Source organism: Thamnophis elegans, chromosome 8 (assembly GCF_009769535.1).
Source record: "Thamnophis elegans isolate rThaEle1 chromosome 8, rThaEle1.pri, whole genome shotgun sequence".
NCBI classification, from domain to species: Eukaryota; Metazoa; Chordata; class Lepidosauria; order Squamata; family Colubridae; genus Thamnophis; species Thamnophis elegans.
In genome coordinates, this window is record NC_045548.1 from 8,287,196 (window position 1) to 8,310,595 (window position 23,400).

Genomic DNA, 23,400 nt, shown 5'->3' on the forward strand with positions numbered 1-23,400 from the left:
TGTAGAGAGCGTTACAGTAGTCCAGGCGAGAAAGGACGAGGGCATGAGTGACTGTGTACAGAGCATCCCGATCCAGGAAAGGGCACAACTGACGTACCAGGCGAACAAGCAAATAAGATGCTTTTTTTAAGCCAATGTGTGTTCAAGAAATAAACATAACATTCTGACAATGAATTTTGATTGTATTTTGGTCTTACAATATGTTTACTAAAATATCCAAGAGGAAATGATCAGATATGTCTTTCGTACATTGGGACGTGAGATCTAATTTTCTGTTTCTTTTAAGGCTAGTTAGTTAATAGGGCCCGTGTTCATAGCTGATCAGCAAATAGTTAGGAGAAAGTAATGAGAAAAAGAGTTTAAGATATGTGAGAGTTCCTAAAAAGTAAGGCCAAAAAGTATCAATACAAATAATTTCAGTAAAGGGAAAAAAATGAAAAACATCAAAAACCAGTGTGGTTACTCAAAAAAAGAAGAAGTGTAACAACGTGAGAAGGAAAATGATGAAAGAAAAAGATGTGCAGGTAGTCTAAAACTATAAATTTAATATCAGGACGCTAAAGCTGAGAATTATATGAGATCATTAAAGGATACTAAGAGCAATGTCTAAAAGAAATACATTCAAATTCATTCAAATTACTAGTCGCTGAGTGAAAGTGATGAAATTATAACAAGTAACAAAGAAAAGACAAAGCTTCCCAGTTCTTTAGTCTTCTCCCTGAAGAATATATTGTATCCCATTAGGAAGTGGTGAAAAGCAAAATAGTGGACAGAGTTAAAGCTTAGAGATTGATAGAATAATGGCCAGGAGCTATGTACTTTGAATGAGTTTAAATCTCCAGAGCTACTTAAATCGCATGCATATTGGAAAATCATTGAATTGACATGACTGGTGATTGGCAAGTATTGTTTCTATCTCCCAAATCGGGAAAGAGGCTAATCCAGGGTATTATTTATCATTCACTCTGATGTTGATACCTGAAAACATTTCTAGAATTCTTTATTCTTTGCACACAGTTAAAACAAAAATACACACCCTAGAAGCACAAAGATATATGGAAAGCTTGAATGATATATTGCATCAAGTGATACAATTTTATAATACAATATCAAATTGCAGAGCTATACTAAGAGCCTCTGTTTCATAGTAATTTTATTAAACATTATAATTAAAAAGCTAAGAACCAGTACAAATTAAAGGAACAAAAAAACCCACCCAAAAGTATATGAAAGAAAAAAATTACTTATCCTTTATAATAAGTATAAGTTACAGTGACAAATCTCTTTCTCTTAAAATTCATCAAATAATCGGTTCTCTCATCTCTTTTCTAATGTCCTAGAATATGATGATGTCTCATTTTTTCCTTGTCCCTTCTCACAATATTCGAAACTGTAACAACTCTTATAAATCCAGTATAAGAAAGTTATGCAGGTCAGTCTTTTGGTTTAACAAGACATCAAGCATTTGAATATCCTGCGTAGTATCTCCCTCCACTGCATTCCCATAGTCCAGTGATGGCGAAACGTTTTGGCACCGAGTGCCCAATCCAGAACGTGTATGCGCATGTGCACGTGCGCGCACCAGCTGTCTGGTCTTTGGGTTTCCGGCACACGCATGCACGCTGGCCAGCTGGTCTTTGCATGCGCCAGAGTGCTGGAAACCCAAAGACCAGCGTGTGCCAGAAACCAGAAGAGCAGCTGGCGACAGCGTAAGTACCCACAGAGAGGGGTCTATGCCACCTCTGGCACAAGTGCCATAGGTTCACCATGACAGCCATAGCCCATCATTTTTAAACCTACTTTCAAATCAGATTCAGTCTCATAAAGTTTTTTCTTCTTCCATATAATCTTCCAGACACAATCTGTATATAATGGCAGACGTTTTTAAAATTAACATCCATTCCATTGTTCATTAAAAAACTAGTAAGGCAAATTTAGATGTTTTTCTCATTTAATTGTAATCTTTAATTCCTACTGGTTCCCTCTAGTGTCCAACCTTCAAAATCCTATGTATGTATGTATGTATGTATGTATGTATGTATGTATGTATGTATGGATGAATGGATGAATGGATGGATGCATATATGGACACACAGGTTTGGTATCAATTAAACATTTACCATGCCTGACCATGAGTTATCAATCACTAATATTTTAATATAAAAACATTTTAAACTATAAAAATACATCTAAAAAGCATCATCTTAGAAAATGAATATCATTTCTATTTCTTTAGAATGATTATTTTATACAAATAAAATATAAAGATTTAATTTTTCAATAAGTAATTTGATGTATTAAAATTTATTAAATTAAAGAAGTGCCTTAATAATTAAATAATAGAAATGCTATCAAAGTTTTGATTTACCTAAACAAATTGCAAAGGAGTGTTTTGTAATGGATTCTGAAAGGGGAGACATGTAGAAGTGGAAAGAATTTTACCTGTCTTTGCTTTGTCTTTCTAGCTGTTTTTGAATGAATTGTGCAGTACTTAACGTATTTCGTAGGATAAATATTTCACTTGCTGCTCTGGCTCTCAGCAATAATACATTCTCTTTTCTCAGCAGTGTTGGTTTGATTGTTGCCATTAAAATCATACATGGCAAGAATAGAACTGTGTTTTTTCTTCCGTTCAATCATGTCCAATTCTAAAAGACTCATGGACAAGTCCCTGCATTTTTCTTGAGATGTGATTTGACATTGCCTTTTTCCTAGGGCTGAGAGAAAGCGAGTAGCCCAAGGTCAACCAGTTCACTTTGTGCCTAAACCAAGAGCAGACCCTAAGGCCCCCTAGTTTCTAACCTGAAGCCTGCACCACTACAGTAAACCGAATCATACATTTCCTGATCAAATGGCCAAAGTGACATTGATGGATTTTCTTCATTGGTTTTCTAACTCATTTTTCATTGATAATCATATTTTTGGTGGGCAAAGACAATTTTGTATACACTGGTTTTAAATAATCATTGATTTCCTAAGTTACTATTCTTTTGCTAGATACACTGTCTCAATAAATGGGAGAAATTTTCTGTTTTTTTGTTTCTGGTTATTAATATTACATATTCATATGAATAAGAAAGTTTGAGGCATGAATGTTGGTAGTTATTATATTGTTATGATAAATTCAGCTAACAAATTGTTTGGAAAAACAATTACATTATTTTTTATTCTAAAAAATTTCATACATTTTAAAAATTATGATCCTTGTAGAGGAGTATTAAGGTGACAATATGTGTCCTCTAGTTCTGATATATAATGATGTGACTATATTAAAAACAATAGAGAGGTTTTTTTTTTATAAAATCCAGCAAATGGTATCCTGTATCCCTCACCTGAGACCACTTGTGTAGTCTCATAAATGTGTTTTTATGTCCTCCAATCAACATGTTCAAACTTGAAACTTTGAATATTTCTGACCATATGGAAACTTACTGCTTTAAAATACTGGGTGTGTATTTTTCTCTTTTTGGAAATACATTTTTGCCTAGTATTATCAGATTTTACATCTGACATAGGTATAAAGTGTGCAGTCCAGGGATTGCATGGAGCCACAAACCTTTCCCATGAATAGGTGAAAAGTCTTAGTTTCTTCTTTTCTTTTTTCCTGTTTTAAACACTTTGTGGAGGGCTATGAGATGGAAGGAAGCTTGCATAAAGAGAGGCTGCAAAATGTGAAGCCTTCTTGTAAGATTACGTATAGGGAAAACTGCAACTGTAATAGATTGAAACAGTACAGGAGTTTTGCCTCCACTGATTATTTAAAACCAGTGTATACAAAATTGTCTTTGCCCACCAAAAATGGTGGGCAAAGACAAGGTATGAAACACCTGGCCTGGTGTTTCATACCACCACCACCATTGTTACTACTACTACTACTACTACTACTACTGTCACGTTAGGAGCACTGAGGCACTTCCATATTGAAAGGATTAACCAGTGACATCACCATTGCTCAGGGGATGCCCAGGTAGGGGCTTCTTTCATATCCCTGTTAAGCTGTCCATGGATGTGGTACCCATCTCACAGTTGCCTGCTTTCGAACTTCTGGGTTGGCAGGAGCAAGTGAAGGGTGCTCACTCCTCCTGCAGCATCAGCTGGGTTTCAAATCTGAGCCTTCCGATTGTTAGCCCAGCATTTTAACCACATGAGCCAGTAGTGTTGTGTTTCATATAGAAGCCAAGCTTCTGGAAGATAGAACTTCTTCCCTGTTCTGCATATTCATAACTATTTTAGGAAAAAAAACCAATCTTCTTGCTTCAAGCTCTTCACAAATGGCAAATCTCCTGCAAGTGGTAAGCTTCAGAACATAGTATGTAAAAAGAGATGGAAAGTCAAAGCAGTTTACAGAAGAGGAAAAAATATACAATATTTAAAGGAGTGGGATGTCACATAAAAGCAGAAACCATATGTTAACAAACTACCGTGAATAAATACAGTTATAAAAATTATCTGGAGCATATTCTTAATTAAGTATTAGAGAAGCAATAAATCTTGACCTTAAGAAAACATGAGCACTGTCTTTGATTCCTCAAATGGAAACCTTTATGAGTTCTGGCCATCTGCCTGGGTCAGATCTACCCAAAATGAATTTGTGACATTTCAGGTTGTAAGGCATTAACACCTTACAACCTCCTACTTAAGTTAATTTCTGGCCACTCTCACTTTTGGAGTGAAGTCCTTGATATACTGTGCAAAGCCAATGCCAGTGTGGAATTGATGGGTTACATAGTCTGAAAGGCTATAGTGTTTAGAATTAAATTTTATGTATTTTACTGAGAAATAATTCCATTTTGCACAGTAGGACTTGCCTTTCCACTGTTTATAATTGTCGGCTAAAACTAATTATAGGTGATTTTGATAGATGGATAGATGGCATAAGCTAGCTAGGCAGGCAGACCTACCCAATACAATATCTTGTCCCTGAGGGAAAATGTTAGAATTCAGAAAGTATATGGGTTGTGTAAAGAGGTTGTTTTCTTTCCCCAATTAGAGAAATTGCCTAAACAACTTACCTTTTCCTATGCTACTTTAATCTAGTTCCAAAAACTGCTAACCACAAGTTAACAAGCTCAGCTCTTTGACCTAAATTAGTTGATTAGACTTCTATTGCTCGCTCACCTGTTACAGAATAGGGACAAGACCCTAATAAATTTCACACTGAAGATTTTTTATTTATTTATAAACAATCTATGCTACTCCATTCCTCTGGATATGGTATCCCCAATAAGCAATAATAATCGGGTTAAAACACTGTTTATAACAAATTCTGATAAAGAAATTGTTGAATATTGGAAAAATATTAAGAGTGCAATGAAAAGCACAACATTCTGGAAAGCATTTGATGAAAAACAAATGGAAGATGTAAAAATGATTCAGATGCAACTCAAAAATATAAAGAACTGGAGTATCCTCCCCAAAGATTAACTGCATGATTTTTGGCTCTAATCTTGATAAGCCTACACTCCAAGCTAGCAACACAACTGAATAACCTTCTGCAAACAACAATAAAATGAAGAATGAAATAACATTTCTAGTACCAAAAGGCAAGGGGAAAGCAAAAGATGACTCTAGGCCACAGGTGTCAAAGTCGATCGCATTACGTGACATTGTGAGATTTTTTGTTGCCTTTGTGGAGTTGGAATGGGCATGGACTGCGTGTGACACATCTGGCCTGTGGGCTGCCAGTTTGACAGGCCCACTCTAGCCCTATAACTTGCTGGCTCACAACACTGAAATTGTCAAGTGGGATTATGAACAATCTACACAAGTTTATTTGAAATGAACAATAGAACAAAAGAGGTTTCAAAAATTCATGTAGCACAAAATACCAGCTGATACAACGATCCTTCAGTTGCCAAAAAAAAAAAAAAAAAGATCTAAAGAATTTTTAAAAAGCATTAAAATCACTGCTCCTAGACATTTTAGGAAGAAAACTCTGTTAACGTATGGCAGCCAAAAATCAAAAAGAGTTTGGTAGTGTGGCATTTTTGACTAATAATTTTATTAAAAGACAAGCTTTTGTAAACTCCAGCTCACTTATCAAATGCATAGAGTGAAATACAGGAGTAAAATTTGGCCTGAAGAGATGTGCTAGTTTGGCACTTAATGAAGATAAGAATAGAAGATGGATTACAGCTAATGAATGGAGATGCCATTAGACACATGGAGCCTGAAGGATATCAATACTGACTATTAATGAAAACTTCTGATGTACTGCATGACTGAAATTTAAAAAGTTTGCTAGTTCCCATTATACCAAAATAATCCATCTGCTAAACTTAATATTTAGTTCTAATACTTTTCAAAATAAATAATGCCCACTAATATAGCATTTTATTCTATTTAGGTATTAGTATGATGTCTCATAAATTCTCTGATTTATGATCAACAACATATTTGATTAACAATAGAATAGTATAAAATAACATGAAATACAAAACTTGCAAGGTCACCAAACCGCACAGGCTACATTGATTAGTTTTTAAGAACAAAAGTTCTTCACCCTGATGAGCCAGTATCCAGCTTCTCCTTTTTAGGGAAAAATGTGGCTGTGTAGCACCAAAGATGGCATGGTTTCCAGGCTCATTGTGCAGGTGGCACCAAGTACTAAAGTTGTTTGCATGATGGTCATAAATGAATCAATACATTAAGAAAATCACTTATTAAGTGAATCACATAGTCATTAAACAAAGCTAGCATATCCATAGGCATCTTCGTTCCATTTCCCACCAGAAAGCAGGGGGAATGTCACAAATTGTACCAAGTGACCTTGGAATGATGCAGCTGCTCAGAAATGCAAGCCAGTTATCAGAGCCCAAAATATCACATGATTTTTTTGTGTGGGGAAGGAGGGAATTGCAATTTTGATGATGGATCATAAATAGCTTTGTAATGTCCATCAAACTTTTGAATGGTCAAATTATTGTAAGTTGAGAACTTCTATTCCTATTGGATTCTGGTTTAGTTGAATAGATTTTATATGATTCAATATATGCCTCTGAAGGAATTTTCAAATTAGTGATGAAAATTAAAAGCAGTAAAGCATACTGTGGTATTGCATTGTAAACACAACTGTTTTTGAAAATGAATGTTTCTATGATAGAAGTATATTTTATTAAAGCACTATCACTAGTATGTGGTGAAACTAGTTTTAAATATTATATTTTTGAATAGTCCTATATCTGCACACCGAGTTAATTCCATAAATTTAAAGATTTGTTTTATTTACTTGATATTTAACATCTCCAAAGAAACAGAATTTTAATATACAAAAGCATTGAGCAATTAAATAATAATAATATTCTGTTATTCTACATATCTCAGTCCCATGCATCTGACATTCAGTCCTTAAATAATAAGAAATCTCAGTCTATAAACATTCAGAACCAATGTATTGATAACTGCAATATTATTAGCTTCATCAGGGAAAAACCCATCATTTTGCATATTGCCCATTTAAGCAAAGCAAATACCTTCAATACTTTACTGTCGGTATTACTTCTGAATAGTTAATATCTGTATTTTCGTTCCCTTAAATTACGTTCTTCTTTTAGCTCTCAGAGTATTTTGAGTGTGTGACTTTGTATTCATGAGAGATATTTATATGTACACACACACACACACACACACACACACGTACAGTATGTACCCATATACCTACATATAAACATAGATAACATAGACACATTAGAATAACTATGAAATGGTCCTTTTTAAATTTCGTTTGTTTCTTTTAATATTTAATTCTTCATATAATTGTTTTGCAACCTGTTAACAAAAAAAGTCGTCTTGGTAGCTCACAGAAAAGGAAAGAAGAAGAAAAATGTAATACAGAAATATACACGGTCCTTTTGAAAATGGGTAGTGGAAGAATAATGAAATGAACTGGTACTATAGGTGAGAATTATTTCCATGCATTTGACATATAGCCTATTCATAATTATTTAATATTTACTTTTTTATATAATTTGCACATTCCCCACTGGCAAAAATTGTCTACTAGGTAGTTTATAGGAAAAGGAGGGGAGGGGATAAGAACATTGAGGTATACATAATATTTTTTAGAATGGATAATGGACAAGATAATAAAATTAACTTGTAAGTGAGAGTTACTTCTGTGCATGCATTTATATCTCTATCATTTTTCAAATACTTAAGTATATATATATAAATATATATATCTATATTTGTTACCATCAGAAAGAAATAAGAATATTAACCTGCTGTTTGATTACTTTTTCCAGAAATGTGGTACTGGGGTTTTCCTATGGGCTCTCTTCTCTTCTCTCTTTGTCCACGGTGCGGCAGGAGTATTAATGTTTGTCATGCTGCAAAGGCATAGGCAAGGGAGAGTAATCTCTCTCATTGTGGTCAGCATTGGATTTCTGGGTTCTGTAACTGGAGCTATGATAACCAGTAAGTCTTACATGTTCAAATATAGTTGTGGTTCTTTTTGAAGATTATTGCTAGCAATTGTAATAAATGTTCATGTATTGCTTCTGTTCATATTTTTGGAATTTTATATTGGAGTGCTATTTATTCTCTGAAAGAAAAAAAATCATGTATAAGATTGTAGCTATTGTATTATTATAATAATATCCTAGGCATAACTGTCTCCCAGTGCTTATTATCTGTTAAACGACTGCATAAACCATAGTTCTTATTCTCAAATTACATAAAGGCTTTATATACATATTTTGTGAATTTCTGATAATGGACTTGGATCATTTGTGTGCCAGGTCTGTTCCTTAACCTGTCCTTTTATCCTAGTACAGTTTTAAAAACCCAGAGGTGGGTTCCTACCAGTTCGCACCAGTTCGGTAGAACCGGTTCATCGAATCTACTGAACCGGTTAGAAGAAGTTCCACCAGTGGACCCAGAAAGCAGGCCACACTTACAGAAGAGGTTCCAAATTTTTTTGAAACCCACCACTGACACACACACACACACACACACACACACACACACTCACGCAGAGAGAGAAAGAGAAAGAAAGGAAGAAAGAAATAAAAAAAAGAAAGAACAAGTGAGAGAGAGTTGAAAGAAAAAAATGAAAAAGGGACAGAGAGAAAAAAGGAAGGAAAGAGAAAGAGAGAAAGAAAACACATGGCCGGCAAGCTACTCCCACCAGGTCACATGGCTGGCAAGCCACTCCCACAAAGGAGGCCACACCCACAGTAGGTCCAAAAATTTTTTGAAACCCACCACTGTAAAAACTCTACATATTGAAGTCTAAAGTAGGAGTGCCCATTTCCATGAGTCAAACTGATAATAAAAATCTGGACATTTTTTAAAAAAAGGTTTCTATATTACCTTCTCATTGCCATTCCAGCTTTGGTGAAAATAGCAATAGCTATTTTTTAACCTTCCCTTATAAAAGATGTCTAATGCAACTATGGCAATAAGGGATGGGGAATTATGACAACACTTTGTAAAGCACTGAAAGATCTGCTGTGATATACTGGAATTCTGGATAAATAATAATAGCATAACCATTGTATAGTAAGTTTTCAGTTGCCAGTAGAACAAATTTGCATGAATTGCTGGTCCACGTTAATGCAATATTGCAGTGGAGCTTAGTAAATTTAGCAACTAAAACCTAAAAATTTTATACGTTAATGCATGTTTTTTTACTGTATTAAAGATAATGAAACTTCTAAAGAACTATTTAATAACTTGACAATGAGACTTTGTCCAATAAAGATATTGTCTCTGTATTCTTCAGACAATTTTACACTTTCGCAATTAAGGCAGTCTGTTGCACTTACATTCTCTGCAAGATGTTGTTATAATCTAAAGTACTTTAGGAGATAGCTCCTGAAATAGTTATACCTAATAAGAATAGCTTCTCAAAAGAAAAAAAATGTTATCTGACCCTTTATAGAATAGGTACATTATTTTGCTTATCTTAGCAAATTAAGATTAGTTTATCTCAATTCGCAAAATTGTTTTATATATGTAAATGTCAGAAATATATATATATATATGTCACTGACTCAAACAACCCAAAAGCGCAATTCCTTAATGAATGTGGAAGGTACTGTACAGTAGTTCTCTCCTGGGTCAAGTTAGACACTTGCTGCATCATTAGCTTCTTTCCATGACTTCCAGATTCCTAAATGATTTACTAATGCCTTATGAAAAGAAGCATTGCTTGGAGTTGTCAAGTTAAGTGCTTAGTGATTCCAGGAGATGCGCAATCATCCCTCATAAAACAATTGGGATCTCCTGAGTTTTTTACAATCATTTTTGGAGGAAAGCAATGCTTGTACCCATATATGAGAATGTACAATTTTGTGTGTGCGCGTGTGTGTGTATGTGTGTGGTAGACTTATATTCCCTATAGAAATTTTTATAAATTTGTTAGGAGCAATCTATGCAATGCCTTTGTAACCATTGGCTTTGTTAACTGTAGATAGAATTCTTTCATTATGATTTAGTTATTATTTATTTAGTATTGGGTTTTCCCCTATGCACAGATTTTGATACATTCTTTGAGATAACCACAGAAATGTAAAAAATACTTTATAACATAACTTTAAGCAAGTCATTAATGTGCAGTCTTTCCTTTCGGGATTTCTGTCTTCTACTGATTTGGAATTGTAATAAATTAAGCCATCAATTAGATTTGCATTTGTTATGAAATCAGTTCTGTCTTTGCAATACAAAAGAAAAATGTATTTAGTTTGTTATAGGAGTCATTTCATTAACCTAGAATTGTTCGTATTATTTTTATATTTGATTTGTATGGTTCTCTTACAAAAATTAGAATGATAAAAATGAAGTGTCTTTATCTGTCACATTTCATTTAGTTAAATAATTATGTACATGTACACCCACACACATACACCCATAAATGGTAACTTTAATATAAAGACTATCAGATCTACGATGCCTATGAGAACCCACATATTGTGATTAATGCTACTGCCAGCTATTGTTTTAAATAGGAAACAATGTCTGCTTTAAAAATACCCAGTACATACAGGATTTTATTTGCATATAATAAACTTTCTATATTTTAAAATTTTTCATATCAAAAATAAGCTTAAATCAGAACATAAAAATCTTACAGAAACCGTTACAGTAAGGTAGAGTGAGAAAGATGGTAGATTAATCTTATGCTAATGATAGAATAATTTAGGGAAGTTTTCTGTAAGAAAAATTATATTAAACATCAAACTATTTTTCAGATAATTGAACAATAACTATTAGAATGAACCCTATTTCTTTTTTTAAAAAAAAATCAATAAAATAGTCCCTTTTCTGTGGGAAAAAAAAAGAGTTTATTTCAAGTAGAATACAGCTAGTCCTCAACTTACAATTACAGTTGGGACAGGAATTTCGGTTGCTTAGAAATGCAGTTGTTAAATAAGTGGTTATGGGACTGAACCTGATTTTATGTCTGTTTTTATAACAATCGTTAAGCGAATCGCATGGTTGTTAAGCAAGTCGTGCGATTGTTAAGCAAATCCTCCTTCCCCGGTTGATGTTGCTTGTCAGAAACTGACTGGGAAGGTTGACGATTGTAATCATGTGACTGCAGGAGACTGCAACTATTTGTAAATGTGAACTGGTTGCCAAGTACCCAAATTGGGTCACATGATCATGAGAGGGGTGCATCAATTGTAGCTTTGAGGACAGGTTGCAAATTATTTTTTCTGAGGCTGGTCTAAGTTTGAACCATTATTAAATGAAATATCATAAATCAAGAACTATCTATAGCAGTGTTTCTCAACCTTGGCAACTTGAAGATGTCTGGACTTCAACTCGCTGGCTGGGGAATTCTGGGAGTTGAAGTCCGGACATCTTCAAGTTGCCAAGGTTGAGAAACACTGATCTATAGCATGGTTACCAGCTTTGAACCAATCCACTGTATTAAACTACGGTCTAATGTTACTTTTGTGATTCTTCCTTGATTTAAAGTTTATTTTTTGCTCAGTTGAAATAGCAAACTGATTAAATTGAAATACTTCTCACTGTTCTCCAAGGTAGAGTAAAGGTCAGTGCATGCCCTGTTGAGCTAAGCATATGCATTAGCTGTAAGTGGAATAGGATTCAATTGGAGAAGGTGGATTACTTTGCCCCTGTTTTCTAGGGTGAATGCTTGATAAGATTTAAACATTTGAAACAATTATTAGACAGTGGATCAAGGTTCAAAGGAAATTGGACTGTATATAAATAAAGAATTCATAGAACAGTATCACTTCAGAATTGAGTTCTATTTTAGGATGCTTCATCAGCAGTCAACAATCAGAAATTAAACCTTTAGATTATTTGATCATTGGTCTTGTGTAGGCTTTTAATTATTAGTTTCTTACATGGGTTGGGAACTTTAAGTCTCACTGAATGGGGGAGCTGAACATATATGAATGCAAAAGAAGTGTTTGACTTTTGCTGGATCATTCCTTAAATATTCTGTAGAAGAGTGTCTATTTACATTTTAGTAAATTATGGAATCATACTGTACTTTCTGTCCAGTGTGATAAGAATTGTAAAATCAATTGTGTATGGAGGAGGGGAACATTACATATTGACTATATGGTGATTTTTGAATATATATTTTTTTTGGTTCTGATTATAATTGTCTTCCTTGTCCCTTTCAGGTGCAGCAGTAGCTGGAATTTACAGAGTGGCTGGGAAAAGCATGGCTCCCATGGAAGCACTGGTGTTTGGAGTTGGGCAGACTGTACTGACAATAATTATTTCATTTTCAAGGATTCTTGCAACACTTTGAATCTTCTTGCTACACTTTGAATTTTTTTACGGAAGTGCTGTGCATAAAAGGAAGCAGTCTGCAGTGAAGCTTTCCAGAAAATGGCTTCAGTAGCGGATGGATTGGAATTACCAGGGAAACGCATGGTATGTGGACTGCAAACTAGAGGCTCTATCCATTTGGGAAATGCTTTCCTCTAGAGTCCGAAAACAACACCCTACTGCACTGTACCTAATGTGCCTCTGTCATAGGCAAGGTGTGATCCATTAAGGAGAAGCTTGAGATAAACCACCTTGTGAAGCTGCTAATCAGTCAAACAGTCGGTGTTGTGATCATTGTTTGTGATGGTATTGAAGAAAACACAGGGGCATTTCTGAAGAACGAATAAATGTGCCAAATGTGAAATTGATTTTAAAAAAAAAAAGATTTATAATGTGACCATTTAGATGTGTAGTAACTGAATGCTGCAGACATAGTTTTAAAAATTCAGGTACAGCAGCTAGATATTTGCTTATTATTAACTGAATCCCATTCAGTACAGAATATTAGCATGGCCATGGGAACAAAACAATTGTGAACCGATGTTATATGTGAGCAGATGCCGTAGCTGAAGCAAAGCTCTGATAAGGATATGAATCCTATTGATATAAAATGAGAGAATTTCATGAAGGGGTTTATTAAGATGCATTGTATTCACTAAAGCCAGATTCAGTTATTTATTTCTACACATTTCAAACCTTTTAATTTATGGTATACGCTGTAGTCACACTACAGATTTTGAAAAGTTGTATGGGTCAAATAATACAAACTGAAATGTCTTTAATGAAATGATCCATTACAAAGCCAATTTTAATGTTTCACCAATATCATTAATACCAGTGGAAACCATAGATTTTGAAAAACTCATATTTACCAGATTATACTGTGATAGATACAAAACCTTTTTTGTATGTTATTAAGAACAAAATTATTTTGGTAAGCTGCTATAATTTTAAAAACAGGGCAGTTTAATTTCCTTTTCAGTTTCCTAATTTTTATCCTAAAGGTGCTTTTCAAAAGGCATCTGGACTTCCTTGGGGCTTTCAATGGAAAAAAAAACAACCAAGAAATTCCAGTTGCCTTTTGAAAAGCACCATCGGGACAACAATGATCTGGATAATTGAGAATCTCCACAGAATTTCCCCAATTTTTGGATAGCTTGGGAGCAGTTATATGTGACTTTTATCAGCTTAGCTTTGAATAGAATAGATACGTTCTGTTTGTGTGCTTCAACAAAAGCCATAGTGGTGTGACTGTAGCTGTCTTTATTATAAAATGTTATTAAATGAATACCAAGAACAGAAAGTACCATGATGGGCCAATGTGAATATTAGGAAGAAGTGACTCAATTGTATTTTGTCCTGACTCATAGATCTCCTATGCAGTCAAAGCCTGCACTGCATGTGCTGGTGTTTGAAAAAACTTTTGGAAGAGAGTACAAGTAGCAATGGCTGAAAAACACAGTTTTACCATAGAAGCTTAGGTACTTTCATTGCCCAACTGGTTCATCATTCATTCACGCTCCTTCCTTAAAAAGTGGAATTTCTAGCTAGAAATTGGAACAAAGAACCCTGAAATATTAACAGTGGACATCTGTGTATGTGTGTGCTTTCCTCCATTAAGGAAGTACTGTGCGAATTTAATCTTAAAACTAAGATAAAAGTAGGTATTGTGCCTATATAAAAATATTTTTTAAAAAGATAAAAAGACAAGTCCATTGTCCAAAAAGTCATGATAATAGAATCATACCCAATATGATTAGACATCACAATTCTTTGCTCCAGAGCTTTTCTAAATGTTGTGGTAAAAAATCTCAATTTATATTCATATGTGTTAATATATTAATTATCAAGGTATTATATTGGTCTAAAAGAGTTTAAAAGAGGTTTATTGTTTATCTTTTTGTCATTCTTATAATCGCAATGGTAGGCAGTTCCAGCAAGAATGAATCAATCTATATGGAACTACTACATCATTTGACAGCAGAGGTCTCTCCGCAGTAGCCACAAATATAAATTTTGTGTTCATCCTGCGCTCTGAATCAAGGTCATAAGACAGTGGAAATAGCATTAATACTGGGAATTTAATAAGATATATTTTGTTGCAACTAATTTAAAGTTAAATACCAAGGTACATTTATTTATTTATTTATTTATTTATTTGTTTATTTGTTTATTTATTTATTTATTTATTTGTGTGTGTGTATATATATGTATTTATTTGCTAAATAGTAGTATAAAATGATTTTGGGGGTGGTAGTGCCTTGAGTATATATTAGAACTAATTTTTTAGTTTCTCCATTTTTCTGCTGTTCTGTTTCTATTGGTGGATTACTACTGCTTGGCAATGTTGTAATGGATGTGGTAGGGGCGTTCCTATTAAAAAGACAACAACAAACACAATTGAAGAATATTACCCCAATTCAAGCCAGGAGGATTTTAAAAAGAAAATCAGTTCAGTTTGAGGAAGATTATTTCTTCAGTATTTTATCATAAGAATCCTGCATCTTAATGTCCATATTTTATTGAGCAACAAAACATGGTATATGTAATGCTGTTGTGTTTATATGTAAACTGGTTTAATATTTAGTATTACTGTACAAAACTAATGGTTTTACAAAACAAACATTCTCAGGCCCCAGAACTAAAGACAGTTATAGAGATTGTATTTGTAAATTGCTAATTATAAAGATTTTAGGGCTATATGCAGAAACATTGTTATGCTGGAAACTCAGATGCTTCTTATGTTTGCAATTGCCTCATCAGATGAAACTACCAACAGTTTTCACAAAACAAATTCTATTGGTATTAAAACTAGGCTGGGAATAATTTATATGATAGTAGAAATGCACTTTTTGTTACAATACTGCAATACATTCATTGTCCTCAGAATATGTTACATATTATTGTAAGTAACATTGCCATCTAAAAATGGAGAAAAACAAGCAAAAATACTTTACAACAGGAGGCAATCATAGATAACCCCTAGTAAGATTAAACTAATGAAGTGTTTTGTAGATAAATCACTGTATATGATTATTATGATTATTTTGTATAAAAGGATGGTGGATAGAACTTCTTACTGTTCTTGTTTAGTAATGGATATTTAAACACATTTGAACAGACAATAGATACCATTTAGTGAAGACATCTCTGGCCTCCCATGCCTTTGAATAGAATACATCAAACCTGTATTTTAAAGTGACTGCAGTGATAGTTATTTATTGCTTTTAAAAATGGATTTATATATTAAAAACAGGAATGAAGTAACCAAGGAAGTGTGTTTTATAGCAATATTCTTTTATATTCATTCTTGAAGATAATATATAAGGAAAATGCTTATATACTAGGACAAATTTTCATCTTCTGAAAAGGTTGAGTGTGTATGAATTCCGTGTAAGTTTATGTTAGAGTGCTGTAGTTCAGGGTGAAATGTTTTTTGTATGAATGGTATTACCATAATATTTCCAGCTGCTAAAATAAGTCAAAGAACTATCTATGATGTTCTCCAAAAATGTCTTTGAACAATAGCTTCAACTTGAACCAAGCATTCTTAAGAAAAAATGCAGTGTAACTTTTCAACAGTACCAGTATTTGAACATGAACAGAGTTATTAACAACAATTAGAGAACAATTGAAAAATTCATACAATTCAAAATAAAACTCTTCCAGGCCTTCCTTTTTTTAAAGTAAATAACATAGCTTAAGTTTAAAGAAATAGTATCTAATGCAGTGTTTCTCAACCTTGGAGACTTGAAGTCCTGTGGACTTCAACTCCTAGAATCCCCCAGCCAGCACAGCTGGCTGGGGAATTCTGGGAGTTGAAGTCCAGAGGACTTCAAGTCCCCAAGGTTGAGAAACACTGATCTAATGGCATTCTAGATATCCTCTTTAATATTACTTAGATTAACAGTTTAAGTTGGTTTGTTTTATAAACATATGGACCAAAGAGGTGATTCAGTCTTTGTTGTATTTATTTGTAATATAGCATTTTAAATATATTTTTCTTGAGCAATTTGAAGAAAGCAGTAGTGTTTCCTCTTTAGTTTGCACTTTGCTATATTTTGTTTCAGTATGATAAACTTATTTCTACTTGAAGCTTGCATATTTTTGTTGTACTATAGTAAAACCAAGCAATCAGCTTTTGGTATAATTAAACGGATTTTTAAAATTAGTTATGGTTGAATTTTGTTATCCATTTAGGTGACTCCATGTCTCTTTTCCCTCCCCACAAAAAGGTTTAAAATTAACATTTTAAGACACTAATTTTATACATGTTATACTTGCATCATTGCATAAAATATTCAATGGGACCAAACTTGTTTACTTCAGTAAAGATTTTTTTAATCTCCATTTTCTGGTAAAATAATTTGCCTCCAAGCCTCGCTTTTACTTTCAACTTGTGTTGCAAGGGTGAGGATTATGTGGTTTTCATGAATCCATACTGGATTTAATTTATTATTTTGTTAGAGACATGTCTTTTGTTAGAGTGGGAGAGGAGTTTTTAAAGAGCAAAACAATTGTGTTGAAGTTCACAAAAGCTTAATACAAATTTTGTTTCTACTTTTGGGAAAAGAAGGAAAGTTAGCAATTGCTCCTGAATTTCAACAACACAACTTGTGGCTCAGTGGTGGGTTGCTAATCCCGTTCCAACCGGTTTGGTTGGAACGGGGCCGGCGGCGTCCTCGTGCACACGCGCAGTTCACACATGCGTCTTAGCGCCTGTGCAATGCTCCAGCTGCTCGCGGAGAATCGCACAGGCGCTGTATGTGCCATGCGCCTGCGTGGAAGCCCAGAAGCCTTCAAAGACCAGTAAGGAGCGCGGGCGGGTGGGCCCTTCGCCATTCCCGGAAGTTACTTCTGGGTTCGCCGACCAACCGGTTTGCGGGGACTGCCACGAACCGGTTGAAACCTATCCCTGTTGTGGCTGCTTTGGAGTAAGAAAACAATATTGGAGATGACAATATGAACTTCAGATGCAAATATAGACACAGAAGTTGCTCATTATTTTTTTAAAAAATGTGTTTTTGTAGGGTTTCTGGTGAAAATGTTTCTCTTTTTCATTAAGAATTAACTGAAAAGAATAGGATTAAAGTGTGGGAAGGAACTATTTCTCCCTTTATTATAAAACTTGAAGATTAAAATATAGGCAAGTTATAAAAAGCACTGAAAATACAGCAAATTGCAGGATTTCCCTCTCACATACAATTCAAATTAGTACCTCATAGAATTACAGTAAATGAGAGCAGGGCCTTGGTGCTTACACAAATGTCTGGCCTGATATGCGATATTTTGCTTTTGATTAATGCCATTTAAAGTTTCAGATTTTCAGTTAAAATTTTTTTTTAAAAACAGAAAATTATCCATGAGAAGGCTACAACATTTGCCTTTGCTTAGATGTATCTGTAATTTTGTTTTTTAAAAAATCTGTTTTGAAGATGTTCTAGATTACACGGTTAGTCACTAAAGAACTATTAATTTATTTCTCAGAAACATTCCTTTCTTTGTATAAGTGTAGGTACATTTTCCATTTTATTTGTGAGCATTTGCACATTCATACAATGTGCTCCTGGAAAAGATGGGAAAACCTTATAACTTGTTTTTGAGAGATACAGATTATCTTAATGGATTCAGAAGTTGTTTCATAATAACCTTCGATAGCTGTTTGCTCACTATAATTTCTGCCACACAAATAAAGCACAAATAATGGAAGATTCTCTAGCCAACTGCAAGTTCTTTATAGCGTATGACAGTGTGAAGAAATCTGTGATCTGAATTGTAACCTGGAAGATTCCCGTTGGTATTGCATGGCAATGTTAGCCCTCAACCCCTATTATGTGGGATACTCTCTCCACTCCTGTTTAACTCTACATAAAGTGGTTGGGTAAGATAATCTGTTGCCCTAATGCGTACCCAGTTGTATATCTCCACCCCAATGAACTAAGCATTGCTGTTGATGATCTGTCTTGATGCTTGAGCATTGTGGGTCTGGATTCACAATTCCTGCTTAAAGATCATGTGGCAGTCGTGGCTAAGAGACCCTTTGTGCAACTTCGTATTGTGTACTAGTTGCACCTGTTCCTTCATCAGGAGGCTCCACTCTCAGTTATTCCTAGCCTGGTCACCTCCACGAAGAGTATCCAAAAGCTTCAGCTTCTACAAAATACAGTGGTGTTATGTCTGCTCTTAGAATGGTACATATTGCATTTCGTCTCTGCATTAGCTGCCAATCTGTTTCCGGGTTCAATTCAAGATTAAAGCCCTAGATGGCATGTGGCTGAGTTCTGGATACCTGCCCCATCAAGGGATCCAGCTTCTCTGTTGTGAGACCAAGCCTTTGGAACATCATTCCCTCTGAAGCTTCCGTCCTATTGATCTTCCAGAGATCCCTTGAAACCTGTTTTGTCAGCAGAGTTGGGAATCCCAGGGAAGTGGGGAGTCCTGCAAAATGGCTACATTGTTTGTAAGTCCTTGAATATGTCTCCCATAGTTTATATTTAATGGTTTGCATTGTGTTTATTGCCCAGAGTTGTGTGAAATGGGAAGCTATATAAATTTTATTAGGAAACATATAAATCATTCATTCATTCAACTTGGGTGCTGTCCAAAGCCAATTGACTCTGGGTAATTCATAACATAGCAACAAAGCAACAACATACAGAACACAGTACAATACACAATACAGATAGTCCTTGAGTTACAACAGTGATGGAGTCATAAAGCACAACACTGTCATTTCATCATTTAACAACAGCAATCCTGGGAGTCTTTATTACCTTCATTAATCAAATTCCACTGGTCATTTTCACTACACATGCCATCAAATTCCAATAAATTTGCTATTCATTTTTTAGACATGTGGACACAAAGCATCAAACGGTCTCCAAATGCAGGGAGGAAGATTGATACCAACCAGGTGAAAGTAGCCTGTGGCTTATTTCTAGGAATCCCCTGGCAAGATTGTGTTCTTCATTTCATTTATTAAATTTCTATGCCGCCCAATCCCGGAGGACTCCGGGCAGCTTACAGAAATGAAAAAAAAATTAAAAAGAATTATTAAAAACAATGGGACACAACAAGTTAAAAAAGGGAACACAACAAACATTCAATCAGGAGAGGGCTGGACTTTCCTTATGGTATTAGAGATCATGGAAACAGTGGGGAGATTTAAAACAGGGAAAGGAGAGAGATAGGTTAGCTCTCAAGCCAGCTAACAATCACAAAAAAAGATTGCTATCAAACCTCATTAGCCTTGACTTTTCCTCAATCTATGAATCTAGGTGATGAGAAAATCACAATTAAAAAAAAACATCACCCAACCGATCAGGTATTGAGTGAAATGGGAAAGTCTCCAGATGTTCCCATTTTTCGTGAATTTGAATTTGTGAAGCTTTTAATGGTATGAAACTTCATGAGTTTGAAGTGCATCTTTGATAATGAATAGCTACCTTGTTAAAAATATAATTGCTTCTATAAGACTTGTGGGAGAAAAGCACAAAGCAATAAATTATGACATGCATCTTTACTTGTAATGCAACAGTTCCCGGCATAAAATCAGGAGATAATGCTATCTGAATGTGGGGATAGTTGCAGTGGCAGCAAGTATTGGATTCTAGCTCTCTCCAAAAGTCCTATTAAGGGAGGCTGGACAGAACCATGCCCGCTATCTCCTAATCAATGTGTCTGAAATTATTTGTAAATTGTCTTGTGGCCTAAATTGGTGTATTATGTAAAAAATGTTCTTTTCTTAACTGTCAGTGATCCAATGACTCTGTAGCGCAATCATATTGTGTTCAAAGAACAAATCTCTACAAAGGACCGGATAATCCAATCCCAAACCCCACTATCTGTTAGATGTGTTCTTGTTTTAAATGTTCTTCATTTAAAAGTGTTCAAATTGAGAGTTCAATTTTAATATATCAGATAATCAATATTATGACTGCAGGATATCTGTATAGGAACAGTTCCCCATTTTTTATACACAAAGACCCAAGTATAAAATGAAGTCCTCGCCATTTTGTGTGTGTCTCTCTGTGTTAAGTTACACTGTATCTTATGCACTGATGCAATATGCATTTTCCTCCAGGAAAGCGATATTTTGCTTTTTAATGTGAAGTTGTGTACAAAAAGCTGTAAATGGAGATTGGTTGTTACTAATACTTCAATGTAAGGTGTTTCCATTATCTGTTCCAGCTAAAAGAATTAATGAAGTTAAGTTAATCTCTTTTGCTTCTTCTGTTAGTGCTACAAAGTGGATAATAAAAGGAAGTGTGTACTATTTAGAAAATATTTTAGTTTGCTTTTTAAACCCAGTTTTGTTGGGGGGGGGGGAGTTCACCTTGCTCAAAAGGTACTTGATCCATTTCAGTGGAAAGTGTGGTATTAAAAGTTTAAATATTATAGTTGCCAATGCAAAAATTGTAACTATGAACAAGATAATTTTTCTGTATAGACTGACTTGATCATTCAAGAATCTTGTAGTCAGTGGGAATATTTATGCTCTATATTGAGCAAAGTTAATGTTTTCATTAAGATTTGTGTTACCTAATGCATTATACTGCATGTTTTATTAATTAATTTAGATTGGAGGAAAAAGATATTTGTATATAGTATGTAAATGTTCATTTTATATAAACTACCTTTCAATTTCTCCATCTATGTACAAAACCCACTGTAAATTACTTGTACAATAAATGATTTCATTGAAATAATTGATTTTTCAAATCAAGGGAGCAGCTTTTATATATTTTACTTAGTGCAGCATTTCAACTGTAATCCTATATATAATTCACTAGACACCTAATTCATTTCATTGGAATATTAAGTTGCATTGTTAGTGCATTTGTCCTAAAGGTTTCTGCATGAAAGTTGATTCAGAAGCTCGGCATCCTTTCAGAGTTAACTATTGGCAATATAAATCTGACGACTATTACTCTTCATCCTTACCCCGAGGAGTGTGTAACAGCCGATTATTTATTGCAAGGACCATTTTGCAATAAATGGCCTCCCCAAGGCTTTCCAGAACAACTAAGTCTTAGTAACTGTCCTAAATGCCAGCAACTAGTGCGGATCTGCCCTTGAGTAAGGCACTTAAGAGGGTCTTAGGACTTGCTCTCTCCCCACCAACACCAGTAACGGGCAGAAGGCGAACCACTGCAATACGGAAAACTCTCTCACCCCAATGGCTGGAAAGAAATAGATCATCAATCAAAGATCAGAAGGGCTGGGTTCCTCCGGTTCCACCACAAATCCACAGTAGACTAAAGCGCGCTTGACGAAAGCGCGTACGTGACGTCATCACAGCGCGACGAAAACAGCACGCTGTGAGCGGTAAATTTAAAATTAACGCGAAAACCTTACCCTAACCCCCCCAAACCTAAGCCTAAGCCTAACCCTTAACCTAACCCCAAACCTAACCCTTAACCTAGCGCTAAACCTAACGCTAACCCTAAACCTAACCCTAACGCTTAACGTAACTCTAACCCTAACCCTTAACCTAAACCTAAACCTAACCCTTAACTTTATGTGAATCGGCTTGCTTTAATTTTATTTTAATTTAATTTATTTTTAATTTTATTTGTCGCTCTGCTGATGACGTCACGTACACGCTTTGATCGGGCGCGCTTTAGTGGACCGTGGTTTTGACGGGTCACGGGTTCCTCCCATCATAGTCACAGGATTAACCTAAATATTAGAGTAGGATTCACGTTCCAATACAGAAGATTCTTAAAAGTGAATATAAAGATAAAACCAGAAATGTTTCTTTTGGGTTTCATGGAAAAAAGACTTGGGAGGGGGATGGGACTTTGATGTTATAAGTGTTGATGGCAGTAAGATTATTTTATGCACCAAAATGGACACTTCAATCCCCAGAATGAATGAATGGTTGCAAAAGCTGATGGAGTTAGCAGAGATGGCTAAGCTGACTGCTTTGATAAAAGAAAAAACGTACTTTTGTTTCTACTAGGAAACTGCATCTGGACTTGGTGCTTGAGGTGGGGGAAAATGAAACTTACGATTTTAGGTTTTACTGATTAGATACAGTAGATCTGTGGTTTATAGAAATGGCTAGTTTATACTATTACGTAAAAGTAAAAAGTTGAGGTTTGACTATTTTATTCCATTGCACCAAAGAGAGTCAGAAGTCAATGCCTTTCCTTTTTTCCTTCTTTTCTACACTTTTCCCTTCCCTATTCTTCCTATTTATTTTTGTATTTTATATTATAAACTAATAAAAATGAGTAATTAAATATTCTCAGTGCCATTATCACACCTGAATGCAGTCTCAAATAGATGTCAGCATATCACCCCCACAGTCTGGGTCCTCATTTCACCCACCTCGGAAGGATGGAAGGCTGAGTCAACCTTGAGCCGGTGAGATTAGAACCGCTGAACTGCAGATAACAGTCAGCTGAAGTAGCCTGCAGTACTGCACCCTAACCACTGCGCCACCTTGGCTCACCTGGCATTCATAAGCAGCATTCGGAAACCCAGGCTTCCAAAATACCTAGTGGGCTGCTTCTTGGGATGAGAGCGGTGGACCAAAAGTGAAAATTGGTTTCAATCTCCATTCCCCAAGAGCAGCCCATCTTGTTCCATGACCCGACAAATGTGCGCATGACAAAAGCGTGCTGACAAAACCGCGGT

The 23,400-nt window shown here is 35.0% G+C and overlaps 1 protein-coding gene across 1 annotated transcript in view; it reads left to right on the forward strand.

The window, feature by feature from the left end:
- Window positions 1-16,549, forward strand: part of TMEM170B (transmembrane protein 170B) — an 18,583-nt gene extending 2,034 nt beyond the window's left edge. The window contains 3 exon segments of the mRNA XM_032223078.1: window positions 8,244-8,257; window positions 8,259-8,415; window positions 12,606-16,549. Of these exon segments, the coding sequence (XP_032078969.1) occupies window positions 8,244-8,257; window positions 8,259-8,415; window positions 12,606-12,736 (302 nt within the window). The 3' untranslated portion in view covers window positions 12,737-16,549.
- Window positions 16,550-23,400: the final 6,851 nt, after the last annotated feature.